The sequence below is a fragment of the Macaca fascicularis genome, chromosome 2, assembly GCF_037993035.2.
Source record: "Macaca fascicularis isolate 582-1 chromosome 2, T2T-MFA8v1.1".
Taxonomy (NCBI): Eukaryota; Metazoa; Chordata; class Mammalia; order Primates; family Cercopithecidae; genus Macaca; species Macaca fascicularis.
The window spans coordinates 118,012,548-118,027,097 of NC_088376.1; the positions used below are offsets into that span (position 1 = coordinate 118,012,548).

At 41.4% G+C, this 14,550-nt stretch overlaps 1 protein-coding gene across 7 annotated transcripts in view; it reads left to right on the forward strand.

The window, feature by feature from the left end:
- Positions 1-14,550, forward strand: part of CACNA2D3 (calcium voltage-gated channel auxiliary subunit alpha2delta 3) — a 931,957-nt gene that overhangs the window by 761,948 nt on the left and 155,459 nt on the right. For all 7 annotated transcript variants that reach the window (XR_006695842.3, XR_010585145.2, XR_012431274.1 and 4 more), the window contains one exon: positions 1,355-1,435. Coding sequence is in view for 3 of the 7 variants with exons in the window: in XM_045384857.3 (XP_045240792.1) it covers positions 1,355-1,435 (81 nt within the window). In the remaining 4 variants the exon portion in view is untranslated. The remainder of the gene's footprint in view (positions 1-1,354; positions 1,436-14,550) is intronic.

Consider the following 14,550-nt stretch of genomic DNA (forward strand, 5'->3'; position numbering starts at 1 on the left):
TCTAACTGCTGACCTAAAGTGAGCCACCCTCCTGGGATTCCCAAAGTGCTAGGACCATACCTGGCCTGAAGCTCTTTCTTTATGCTTGTCTGCACCATACTTTATTGCTGAAAATATCAAGAGACAGTGAACTTTTTCATTCTGCTGCAGACCTATGAATAATAACATTGTCTTCTATCAAGCAATCTCTTAAGACTTCCTTTTTACAGTCCTCTAAAGAAAAAAATAGAACTTAGCTTGCTGTTCTTCTGATTCTGGAATCATCGAGTTAACTAAAGCTGTTGTTGGATTGGTTTTGGGTAACTGGGATTTTCACCAAACTTTCAATGTAATGGTATAATGAAGTGAGTTTTACCTTGTTCATGACAAAGTTACAGATGACGTAACATCTTAGGACATTTCATAATCCCCTTAGAGTCAGGGAAAATCTTAAAAATCACCAACTACAAGTCTCTGTGGTTGAGCTCTCTCCAATTTTGTCTACTATGTATTGAATACCTGTGCAAACTAGAAAAGAAACTGGTTTTTATTGCTGCTTAAACTTGGGCCAGGAGAAAATTTCTCATTGCTTTGGTCATAAGTGTATTCAAATTCAGGTTTGACTTTTCCCTGCTTCTCAATTCAATTGGATTTCATCCAACTCACATTCATTGAGCACCTTTTAGCAGGTGGGCATTGGACTAAATTATTAACTCCAGGCATTCAGAATTTGTGCTCAGTATCTTTTAATTCATGGATATTGGAACCATTGCTGGTAATTGAAAATCTCTTAATACTAATGCCATATTGTTGCCAGAGTAATAATAGTTTGGAGTGAAGATTATGCCCTAGCTCTATCACTGTTTAGAATAATTTTGCCCAGAAAAACTGGGCTCGAAGTTCGAAATTACAATTTTATAGATCAGTAAAGATTTAACCAATGAATCAGAGCTAAAGTCGCCAACTCGTAAAATAATTTCAAAGCCCTCATACATCTCTTCATGGCTATATTTAGACAGGCAGTGTAAATATGACCACTGACACAAGTAAAGACTGCAATTTGAAACCACAGATTACCAAAAAATGTGGTCCCTCGATGGTGGTCAATGGTTTCGATGTGAAGAGGCTGGATGTTCCCCAGTGCACTGGTGGTCATAACTCCGCTCGCTGGTTCCTTCAGCTGGGAGGACTCGCAGCACTGCACTCATGGCCTGGCAGCGTAGGCAGGACATCCACACCCCAGAAGACTCTGGGGCCTGGGACCGAGCCCCGGAACAATTTGCAGAATTGGTGACTGTGGACCGATATGATTACTCTCTTAACGTGTACACTGTAATTATCTTCATTTTTGTTGTGGTGTTTTTTCTTTTTACAGGACCAGTCAATAAAAGCAATGTGGTGACCGCGAGTACATCCATCCAGCTCCTGGATGAACGGAAATCTCCTGTGGTGGCAGGTAAATAATGGATTCAATCCATGAAGACAAAGTAAGCATGGTGTCCATTCATCTGGTCAGTGGGCTGCTTCTACGTAGCACGCTTATCCTCCAAAAAAGGTTTTCAAAGGAGAAAACAATTTTAAATTACTTCCTTCTCAGCTTGGTGTCATCTCCTTCAAACCAAGACTCTGACAGCTGGTGGTGGTTGATGTGAAAACAGAAAACTTTCCCAGGGTTTCTATCCTTAAACTGAGCCAGTAAGAAATTGTCAGTACGTGCCAAGGAGAATTTCTCGATGGTAGGTAGCATGTTCATTCAAAGTAAACTCCAGATCTCCAGCTTCTGTGTCATTAGGATGACAGTGGGCATACAAGGAAATTGCAGGTTTGTTTTAGGCAAACACAAACTGAAATGTGCCCTTCTCCAGAGAGACTGAGATTTTCATCCCCCTAATCCCCCTAGGGAATTAGAGTTAGCTGTATCTGCAGGTGCTGGGTTTGGGACCAGGGGAAAGCCAAAATATTACATGACTGAGAGTCTCAAATTGTCAAAGAAGTCCTGTTTCTAGCTTTTTCCATTTCTCTCACTTTTTAGGAGTGTCAGCAGTTGTCTGTGGATGGCCAGGGGCTTTCATTGGTGGCATTTGGCCTAAAGGGCTGGCAACTACCAAAAAGCCCTCTTTGAAGACAAATGCTGATACAAAAACAAGGCCTGAGGGTGTGTCTGGCACATGGTTTATTCTGATCACTTTGGAGCCGTTGGTTGATGGGTGGATGATATGCTCCAAGCACCGTCCTGGTATTGGCTGGGTTTACTAAAGAGAGCGATTTTTGTTTTCCAGCAGTCTCCCTCAATAAGTTGTACTTTAGGATGACTTTGAACATCTACTTCTGTGTCTTCACATACTGAATATTTGTGGGAAGGAGTGCAAATGGAGCAGATGGAGGAGACCCGTTTGAAGTGGTTGTTCTTTGGCGAGGAAATACTACTCCCCCCCCCCCCACTTTATTTCTGACTTGGCCTATGTATAATTGTATTAGTAGGGTTGAAAGATCTGGGGATAGTTGCCCTGGTTATTCCTGAGTTACTGGGTATGGCAAGGATGACAGCCTTATGTATCTGACCTGTGGCTCGTCTTGAACTAAACAGACCTATTCTTAATCAGCCAGGAGATATGGGCTCTGAGGATTCACAGTTGCTGTCTTCAGATTTTGTCACTTAATGTCTCATGTTCCTTGAGGAAAGTGGGAGACAGGATCATTTAACTCAACAAGATTTATTTATGCTTAAAGGAGGTCAGACTTGCTTACCTCCAGGCTGGTCCAGCGAGCTAATTCTGAAGGCATGTTATCTCCCGGGAGCTGAGGCCACATGCAGCAGCTGTCAAAGACATGGTCTGGCCAGAATATCTGGTCGTCTGTTTGCAATTTCTTTTTAAAGCCCTTTCTTTGGGTTTCTAGTTTAGTCATCATGAAGGATGAGCCCTAAGGTCACTGTGCCTGTACCAGCCACCTCTGTCCAAGTTTACAAACTATGCTCACATGTTTCCAAATGCCTTACATTTCATAAATGCCTATTTGGCTGAGTATGGGTGAAACGTGGTCTGAGCCTGAACACCATGTATCCAGTCTAGAGAAGAAAGCGCACTTTCCAAATGCTATGCCGGTCTATTGTCGAGTTGCATCGCCGGCCGTAGATCACAGGCAGGTCACGAGACACAGTTTGGTCCACCCTGAGTGGGTGGAGAAGGCACCCTCCTATTTACTGCTTCTCTGTGTATGCCAAATGGTCCCCATTTTCAGAAGACAATTACAGAGCAAGGCCAAGAAGCAAGGTCATTTAAAGAACTGTATTTAGTCCTTACCTTTTAGAATTGGTGATTATTAAGCTTTTTCAAACTTTGTTTGATAGACATAAGATAAAACAGAATTGCTTGGTTTTGATGTTGAAGCCTGCTGTGGATGCAGCCCCATGAAGGCAGTGACCTCAGGAAGACCTCTCTGTCTCCAAAAACAGAGTGGCCTCTTCAGCGCCCCCGCCCCAAGTTTTCCTGACCCTGACTCAACCATCATGTCACAAAGTTACCAAAGTTAGGTTTGGTAACTTTCCTCTGTGTATTTTCCTCAAATTAAGTAGACACTGTTTACCACTCTAAAATTAAAAAGGCCATTTTAATTGGGGAAGAAGCCTTGTTTTGGCAGATGAAGATGAATATGTGAGCAGGCTTTTCTCCCATCAGTGTGTCCCAACAGCAGATGGGAGACAGCCGACTTGCAGGAATGTTAGGTTTCAATGAAATCCTTGTGTTAAAGTGGAACTCCTCTGAAAGAAGAGGTGTACAACTATGCAAATAATTATCGAGGACTCCTTGGAAAGGCCAGCCTCACTCCCAGGCCTGACCTGGTCATCTCATGTTCATTGGCTGTGTATGTCTGGGGTAGAAAGAGGTTTCTTTGTTTTGTTTTCTTGTTTTTTTGTTTTATTCTCTTCTTTCTTTTTCTGTGTTTTCTTTTTTAAACAAAAACATTTAGATACTCATCTGTCAATGACACCTTTGAAGAAAGGCCGGTCAGACTGGGCAAGATTCCATTTGTACGCCAGCCTTAGTGCATAAATGGGCCCCATCCATCTTCCCGGCCTATGACATTGCTTACAGTCCTTCTCTTGAGAAGCCTGCCAACTCTCCAGCTGCCACCAGAGCGCTGCATTTTCTTAATTGCTTTCCCACTGCACAGGAAGAAGTGGTGGGACTCTCCCTTTGGCCTACCAAGTCTCGTCCTAGCCCTGGAACCTTCTGTTGTGTCAGGTCCCTCATCCATTATATTATTGTGACTGGAAATGCAGATCTTGGACTGTAAGGTCCACACAGTTTATCACTCACTCTACAACTTGCAAAATGTGCGGTCTTGGGTCTCTAAAAGTCTATCTAAAATAGGCTTGGGATTATTACCTCCCCTGCCTTCCCCTGTGTCAATTCAGGGATAAAATGAGGAAACAAACAAGAAAATTATTGGATAAGAAAGAAGAATAAAAATGCTAGAATTTAGGATAACCCGTTTTTATCTGAAAGTTGGTGGCATATTCATTCATTCGATAAATAAATATTTCCTGAGCCCCTGCTTTTGCCAGGCACTCTAGCTATAAAGAAATAATAACCAGTGTCTTAGTCCATTTTGTTTTGTTATATACCACAGAATGAGTAATTTTTTTAATTTAATTTTTAAGTTCACGGGTACATGCGCAGGTTTGTTACATAGGCAAACTGTGTTATGGGGGCTTGTTGTACAGATTATTTTATTGCACAGCTGTTAAGCCTAGTACCCATTAGTTATTTTTCCCGATCCACTCCCTCCTCCCACCCTCCACCCTCCATTCGACCCTAGTGTGTGTTGTTCCCCTCTCTGTGTACGTGTGTTCTCATCATTTAGCTCCCACTTATGGGTGAGAACATGCAGCATTTGGTTTTCTGTTCCTGCATTAGTTTGCTAAGGATAATGGCCTGCAGTTCTATCCAAGTTGCCGCAAAGGACATGATCTCATTCTTTTTTATGGCTGTGTAGTATTCCATGGTATATATGTACCACATTTTCTTTATCCAGTCTATCATTGATGGGCATTTAGGCTGATTCCATGTCTTTGCTGTTGTGAATAGTGCTGCAGTGAACATACACATGGAGGTGTCTTTATGATAGAAAGATTTACATTCCTTCGGGTATATACCCAGTAATGGGATTGCTGAGTGGGATGGTAGTTCTGTTTCCAGCTCTTTAAGGAATCGCAACACTGTTTTCTACAATGGCTGAACTAATTTACACTCCCACCAACAGTGTATAAGCATTCCTTTTTCTCTACAACTTCACCAGCATCTGTTATTTTTTGACTTTTTAGTAATAACCATTCTGACTGGTGTGAGATGGTATCTCATTGTGGTTTTGATTTGCATTTCTCTAATGATCAGTGATACTGAGCTTTTTTTCATATGCTTGTGAGCCACGTGTGTCTTCTGAGAAGTGTCTATTCATGTCCTTTGCCCACTTTTTAATGGGGCTACTTGTTTTTTTCTTGTAAGTTTGTTTAAGTTCCTTATAGATACTGGACATTAGACATTTGTCAGATGCTTAGTTTGCAAAAATTTTCTCCCACAGAATGGGTAATTTATACAGAAAAGAAATTTATTTCTTATAGCTATGGAGGCTGCAAACCCCAAGATCCAGGTGTCCACATCTGGCAAGAGCCTTCGTGCTGTGTCATCTTATGGCAGAGGGTGGAAGGTAGAAAGCGAAGACAGCACACACAACAGAGGAGAAAGGGCAAAACCTATTTTGCCTTAACTTATTGTTGACTTGAGTTTTATAAACTACGCTGCTCGTGGTAGTGATTCTTTACTTTGTTCTCCCTAGAGAGACCCAGCCCACTAGTCCAACAGTCATAGGCACTGCATCTACCATATCAGGGTAGAATTGACCTGGTAAGAAGAAATGCAGGGAGGCAGAATTGAAGCAAGAAGGAAGGTGTGGCCCTGCAGGAGACTTCTTCCCCTTCCCAAATTGTTTGTCTGACTTCCCTGTTTATCTTCTAGACCCTCCCTCTGACAAACACAAAATACCCAATCCCAATATTTGTTAATGATTTCAGACTTCTAGAGATGTTTAAAATATTGAATAATGAAATCTGAGTTATGTGCACTTGCTTTAAAGTGTACCTTTTAACATACCAAAATCTAAAATTGCTCCTAAAAATGTTTCATTTTTATTTCTTAGATAGTTTTGAACTCTTTAAGGGAAAAGACCCAATTATCTTTTTATTCCAAGTGCCAAGTACAAGGGCTAACATACGGTCCATGTGGGAGAGACATTGGATAAATAAATGATTCAAGGAAGACAGGCTTCATTTTCACCTCCCATATGTAGGTACCTATTTATTGACCGGATAGTGGAAACATAGTACTTGGCTAAAACTCTAAGACAGATAATTACTCAGTAGCTAAAACTCCAGTCCATACTATAGTAATATTATATTGATCAATATGAATATTTTAAGGAATAGAAAATTGTTTTGTGTCCCATCCCAAAAGCAAACTTGTTGGACCAGTAATCTCTGCATCAGTAGATGTCTTTTCTGAGGTCCAGGCATCTAAGGTGGTGCTTAGAATAGCTAATCTGATTACATCAGCAGAAAAAAAGGAGTATAGACACCAGAGACACTGGTTTCTTACAGAAACTGCTCTTTTTAAACAGCCATATACCTTTTTAAATTTATAAAATTCAATGAATTTTAGTAAGTTTGGGAGTTGATTTGCAAGAAACACAGAACACTAGATCTGTTATTGGGGAAATTTGAAAATGTGGGCTATGTGGTCTCATTTGCATAATTCAGGGCAGTGTAATTAAGGGGAAGATCCCATTTAACCAGCTAATTAGGAAAGGGATTGATTAACATCAGTGATCATTAACTGTTGCCAAGTATGTGGTATTTAATCTGAATGCAGTATTTACTATGGACCCTTCATTAGAGTTAGGTGAATAATGCTGGCAAAGTGTTCTAGGCAAAAATTTAACTTGTCAACATTCCTTTGGTGGGATCGCACATATTTGGTATGTAGGAGTTAACTAGTATGTCAGAAAGTGTGTATCAAGTCGGCCTGGATAAACCTCTAGTTTTAAATATCTGAGCAAGGGAACTATTTTATTTTGGCAAAAATGAAAACTTACTGATTAAACCAGTAGTTTCCAACCAGGGGCGGTTTTGCCCCCAGAGGACATTTGGCACCATCAAAACCCATTTCTGATTGGCACCACCGGTTAGGAGGGTGCTCCTGGCATCTAGTGGGTAGAGGTCAGGAATGGTGCTAAACATCTTGCAAAGCACAGGACAGCCTCCACAACAAAGAATTATCTGGTTCATGTGTCAGTAGTGCTGAGATTGAGAACTGTTGGGTTAAACTGACAGGTAAACTTCAACTCAGTGCTTTCGAATTCAGTGTTTTCCCTTGTAGACTAACAGTCTTGATTCATTTCTTTATTTTTAATTAACTCATTCAATAAATATATATATTGCACCTACAATGTTCCTAGCACTGAGGATACAGCTGTGAACAAGTACCCCAGAAGGCACTGTGGAGGGCATTGGGGGATTGTCAATTGATGACAAGGGCACTGTTGGCATCAATGTCCAGAGACTGGGATGACAGCTTCCCAATGAAGGATTGTTCCACACAAATGCTGCAGCACCCTCTGAGAATGCTGAGCATGGGCAGGTTGCTGCCAATGGAGAGCTTCCATTTGTGTGGCAGATACAGACAAGTATTGCAGGAATGAGAGAGAAGAAGTGAAGAAATGAAAGGGTGGGAGGGAGGGAGGGAGGAAGGAACAAGGAAGGAAGGAAGGAGGGAGGGAGGGAGGAAGGAAGGAAGGAAAGGAAGGAAGGAAGGAACGAAGGAGAAGGATTTCTAGTAGTGGCAAACACTCTAGAAAATGGAGCAGGATTAAGAGATGAAATATGGTTGGCAGTGGCAGAGGGGAGAAGAAGTACACAGCCATGTGCACATGGTGTGTGGTAGGGCAGCGCCTTTCCAGGTTGTGGGGTGGTTCGAGAAGGCCTCCCTGATGAGGTGACAAGAATGGAAGTCTGAATCATGAGATGCATACTGCAGTCATCATGCAAAGATATATAGGAAGAGCATTCTAGGCAGTGGGAACTAATGCCTCCAGTAACCTAGAATGAGATTCCTCATCCATGTGTCCATGTTCCACGTGGGTGCAATGAGACCTGAATGAGTCTCTTGGGTTTTGGGGGTAGTTACCAGGATCTACAACCAGAGCTGATGAGTAGGTGGGTAGCTGACCCAGGGAAAAGTGGGAAACCCAAGGCACATCTTTGCTCTGAATGTCAGCTATGAGGTGGGACTTTTTATGTGTGTGTTTGACATTTTTATTAAGCTAACAAATGAATACTATGCAGGGACAGAAGCAGGTCTAAGCCAGTAGGACTGACAACAGCAAACTTTATAGTTAGTGAGGTTAGTGAGGTAGCTATAGGTCACGCTTTTTTTAAAGTCTGCAGCAGAGTTTGAGAGTGAGAGCTGGACATTAGAGCAGCTGCTCTGCATACCACAGAGTAGCCAGTGACAAGGGCATGTTGAGGATTATTGCCCCAGGAATAAAAATAGCCCCGGGTTTTGAGAAACTGGATCCTCTGTGCTCACTCTCCAGGACACTTGCGCCCAAGAGTTACTGTCCCTTTCTAAACTCCTCAAAAGCCCCAGCGTGCCCTCCACTCAAAAATGAGCCGCAGAATTTTGGGTCAACACATCCTCATACCTGCTTGTGTGTTCTAAATCGGCAAGTTAAGCCACTTCTTTTAGAGGTCATGGTGGGATGTGAACATTAAAGACAGTGTGAGCTGAGTATTTATGAGTGAACACAGGCCATCCCCTTCCCCAGGCCTCGCCCCTGTGCCTTCCTTTTCACATGTGTAAGTGGAGGTTGTTTGGTGCTGAGGTTGGATTTCTAACAACCTCATTTTTTAAAGGTGGACGTGTATTTTACCATGAGAGAAAAGGAAAGGAATTAACCAATATTGGAATATGTCTCATACCCAGATTCAGTCTTGCTTTTGGGGAAGCCTCTGATTCCCGTTGAGAGAAATAAATACGTTTTTATGTACATAAAATTTTTTTGTAAACGCTTACATATGGGTGGGCAATAATCATTAGCTGCTAAATTATTGTCGCTCTCTTCATTAGGAATTACCATATGTTACGCCCATTACTGCTCACTAGTCAGTGCTGTTTCCTGTTTTATGTTATTTTTTCTGAAAACTTGCATATCGGAAGATTATATTAATAGTATCTTGACATGTTCTGTATTAAAACTTTGAAACTCACACTTTCACATACCTGTGCCTCAGAGCTGAGGTTCACAAACTACAGCTCTAGGAAACCACTCATGTACTTTCTCTATGGATTTGTCTATTTTTGGACATTCCAGATAAATGGAATCATATAATATGTGCCCTTTTGTGACCAGCTTCCTTCACTTAATGTTTTTATGATCCATCCACGTTGTAGCCTGCATCAGTACTTCATTTTTAAATTGCCATATAATATTCCCTTGTATGAATAGACAACATTTAGCATATCCATTCATAAGTTGATGGATGCTTTTTTAGCTGTTAGTAATGTTGATACAAGCATCCATGTACATGTTTTTTTGCAGACCTATGTTTTTATATTCTCTTGGGTACACACCTAAAAGTAGAATTATTGGGTCATATGGTAACTCTACGTTTGGTATTTTGAAGAACTGCAGAACTGTTTTCCAAAGCGCCTGCACCGTTTTACAACACCACCAGCAACGTATGAACATTCCAGTTTTTCTGCATCCTTTCTAATACTTACCATCTGTCCTTTTTTATGTTAGCCATCCTAGTGGGTGTGAAGTGATTTCCATTTCCCTAATGACCGAGCATCTTTTCATGTGATTACTTGCCATGTGTATATTTTCTTTAGAGAAAGGTCTATTCAGATCCTTTGCCCATATTTAAATTAAATTAGGTTGTCTTCATATTGTTGAGCTGTAAGAGTTGTTCATATATTCTGGGTATAAATACCTTGTCAGGCTGGGTGTGGTGGCTCACGCCTGTAATCCCAGTGCTTTGGGAGGCTGAGTCAGGTGGATTGCTTGAACCTAGGAGTTTGAGACCAGCCTGGGCAACATGGTGAAACACCACCTCTACAAAAAAATACAAAAATTAGCTGGGCAGCCTGGCAGGCACCTATAGTCCCAGTTACTCAGGAAGCTAAAGTGGGAGGATAGCTTGAGCCAGGAAGGTCGAGGCTGCAGTGAGCTGAGATCATGCCATTGTACTTCAGCCCTGGGTGACAGAGTGACACCCTATCTCAAAACAAAAAAGAAAAAGCAAAAAATCTTGTGAGCTCTCCAGTGCCTGTTTTTGTAGGCAAAGTGGTATTGAAATGCAGCCATGCCCACATTGTCTGTGAATACCTTCTTGCTAAAATGGCAGAGCTGAGTAGATGGAGGGGTAGAGACCATGGAAACTACGAAGCCAAAAATGTCCTCTACCTGCTCCTTTACAGAAAAAGCCTGCCAAACCCAACTTCACATGCAAATATGTCACACTGTCTATTTAAAAGAACAACGAAAAAGGCTGATTTGTTCACTCACCTTTTTCAACATGTTTCTATACAAATGAAGTAGATATTTAAATCAGAGGTTATGTAAGTGGATGCTGAAGACAGAGCGTCATGTATCAGAGGTTGTCCATTGGTTGTGCCTAATGTTTTTGTCTATGTGGTTATACAGAAATTCCAATCAAAGATCCTAAGCTTTCTAAAAATATATGTTTTCATTATAAGTCAAGACAATGATTTAGTTAATCTTCATTCTAGCTTATAAATCTCTGAACAGTGCAATCAGCATAATGCTTGGTGGAACATTGAAAATGCCCTCACATGCTTTGGTGGAAAACAGTTTATGGGATTTTTTTTTCCCCTTACATGGCTCATGAGAGATTTGGGGATTTATTTAACCGCCTTTATCCAAGCAAATCTCCTCGTGACCTTGTTGGGATTTTGATCTCAGTTAAGACTAGAATATATATGACTCATGCTAAGTAAAGGGCCCACAGAGGATAGACAAGCTGCCATGAATTTCCCTCGCCTGGGAAGAAAGGGATGGGCATGAGCAGAATCTGCAGCAGAAGAGTCCAAGCTTGTCCAACTTGTGGCCTGCAGGCTGTGCAGCTTCAAATGTAGCTCAGCACAAATTCGTAAACTTTCTTAAAACATTATGAGTTTTATTTGTGTGTGTGTGTGTGTGTGTGTGTGTGTGTGTGTGTGTGTGTGTGTGTGTTTTAGCTCATCAGCTATCATTAGTGTTAGTGTATTTTATGTGCGGCACAGGTGGAGAACCCTGGGGCCCTCCAACATTTACAAGTCAGGGAGATGAGTGAATCAGCAAATGAGACCTAGGAGGGTTGGACAGTGAGGTCAGCTGAGAACCAAGTAAAGGAAGACTTCAAGGAGAAAGTGATCAACGTGGTAAAGAAGACAATTCTTCTTCCAATGTGGCCCACGGAAGCCAAAAGATTGGACACCCTTGGCTAAACCCTTTGACTTGACTGAAAGTCAAGTACATGGACTTTCTTGCCTGAGGAAAATGCTTTGATCAGTGTCTGGTAGGAAAGGGACAGTGCTGATCAAAGGCTTTTTATTCCCAATGTCTCCCAAAGTTTCACTTACCAAGAACTCCTGGGTTCTCTTCTGGGTGAGAAGATCTGCATGAAGTTAGGATAAATGTCTGAATGTCATTCTCACCTTGAGGCCAAAATACACAGTTATACGTGACACAGCTCAGGCAGATGGTCGTAGGTAATTGTCTTTCAAAATAAAATTTCAAAATGAAAACATGGTGTATGGTCATAGTATATGCTTTACTATTCTTCCACCAACTTCCAGATTTTATATGATATAGTCAGGTTTTTAAGTGAAAAGTATTTTGTTACATTATTTTATTTGTGTGATGCATTACTCATTCTTTTATGCTATATGCTCCTCTCCCTTGCTGTTTCCCATTTTCTCTGGAACCCACTCCACAAGGAAATATTACTCATGAAGGTCACCAGTAATTTCAGTAACTTCCATTGTTCTTTTGTCTTAGCCTATTAGCAGTGCTTCACCATGTTGATCGCTTTCTCCTTGAAGTCTTCCTTTACTTGGTTCTTAGCTGACCTCACTGTCCAACCCTCCTAGGTCTCATTTGCTGATTCACTTATCTCCCTGACTAGTAAATGTTGGAGGGCCCCAGGGTTCTCCACCTGTGCTCCCATTTACTCTCAAGGCTTTGAACACTATTCATAAACTGGTGATTCCCAAGCTAGACTTTTCTTACTTGACCATACTTGCTTATTCAGTGTCTTTACTCTTTCACTAATAGGTCTATCAAATTCAATAGATTCCAGGCTGAAGTCCTGATTGCATTCACACCCTCCCCCTCTACCTTTTCTCCATAGCCCTGATAATTTAAAATCCAACTCAATAATTCTCATTATCTAATTAGTCCAAAAACTTTGGAGTCATTCATTTCTTTTTTTAAAAATGCATGTCATCATGGATAACATTGAATGTACTCGAAAGTAGACAGAAAAAAATATAATGAAATTCCACGTATCTTGTGCCCAATCCCAGTAGCCATCAACCCTTGGCCACTGTGTCCTTCAGTTTGCCAATCCACAACCACCCCTCCCATATTATTTTAAATCAAATCTTAGTCATTACATCATTTCATTCATAAATATGTCAGCCTATGTCTTTAAAAGATAAGGGCTTGTTTGTATTTTAATATAGCAATACAATTACTGTACCTAAAAATAATGATTCCTAAATCTGTCACCTAGCCAGAATGTAAATTCTAGTTGTCTCAAAAATGCTATTTATTTTTTACAATTTGTTTGAATCAGGATCTTCTTCCTCTTCTTTTTCTCTTCTTCCTCTTCCTTTTCCCCCTCCGTCTCCCCCTCCCTGTTTCCTCCTCCTCCTCCTCCATCATCGTCTTTTTTTTTTTTTTTTTTTTTTTTTTAAGAGATGGGGTCACGCGTTTTTCCCCAGACTGGTCTTGAACTTCTTGACTTGAGTGATCCTCCTGCCTCAGCCTCTTGAGCAGCTGGAACTACATGCATGCGCCTCTGTGCCTGGCTTTGAATCAGGATCTAGAAGTCATTCTTGACTCTTTCCTTTTCCTCCTACCTACAACCAATCTGCCTATAAATCCTGTTATTTCTTTTAGTTATGTACAGAGTCTGACCACTTTTCAGCACTTCCACTGCTCCCTCAGTGGGCCACTCCACTTTCATCTCTGCCATGGATTGTTGTAGATGCAGCAGTTTCTACCGCTTCCCCTGTCTTCTCCCAACCTTCGCCCCTTCATTTTATTCTTCATAGGAGCCACAGAAATCATGTTAAACATAAGTAATATCATATCACTCTTCTATCTAAAACTCTCTATCGACTTCCTAATTTACTCAGAGTTAAAAGCCAAAATTCTCACAGAGGTCCAGGTATTAGTTATCTTATGCCAAAGCTTAATGCCTTAAAGCTATAGACCTTGTAGCTACCAACATTTACTATTGTATAGCATCTGTGAGTCAGGACTCTGGGTGCAGCTTAGCTGAGTCCTCTGGCTCAGGATCTTCCATGAGGCTGAAATGAAAGTGTTGTTGAGGGTTGCAGACTCATCTGAAGGCTCAACAGAGGAAATGATTTCACCGTCACTCACTCATGAGATCATTAGCAGGATTCAGTTAGCTCCTCGTGGTTTGTTGGGCAGAGAGACTCAGTTCTTCACTCATTGTTGGTCAGAGACCTTTCTTACCTCCTTGCCACATAGGCTTCTCCATAGGGCAGCTCATAGTGAGCTAGTTCACTTCGAACAGGACAAGCAAGAGAGAGCGAGCAAGATAGAAGCCAGAGTTTTTTGTAACTTAATCTTGGAATGGATATCTTGTAACTTTTCCCATATTCTGTTTGAAGCAAGTCAGTAGGTCCAGCCCACAGTCAAGGAGAGGGCATGAGTACCAGGAGGCAGGAATCATTGAGAGTTATCCTAAAAGCACCTGCCACAACCTGTAAGTCCTACATGATTCGACCCCTATTAGTCTCTAAACTCAGCTTCTTCTACTTCCCCTTTACCCACTCAACCACAGCCACACTGCCTCCTTATTCTTCAGTCACACCAACCTTGCTGCTACCTCAGGGCCTTTGCACCTGCCATGCCTTTTCCATGGGACATTTTTCCTCCAGATACCTTCACCACTGGATCCATCATTTCCTTCAGGTCTCTGCTCAAGTATTTTCTCAGCAGGGACCTTCCTGATCACCACCTGTAAAATAAAAACTCTTCCTCCTCCATATCCCCTGTGTTTTCTCCTGCTCACATCTGCTTGTTCACCACCTGATATGATGTGTATTTCTTTATCTTCTCCCTCTGCTAGATGTTAAGTTTCATGGGACAGATATTTTATATTTCTTGTTCACTCCTTTATCCTTAATACTTGGAAAAGGAGAACATCCTACTATATGCTACATTGTAGACAGTCTTCATCTTTAATGAATGAAG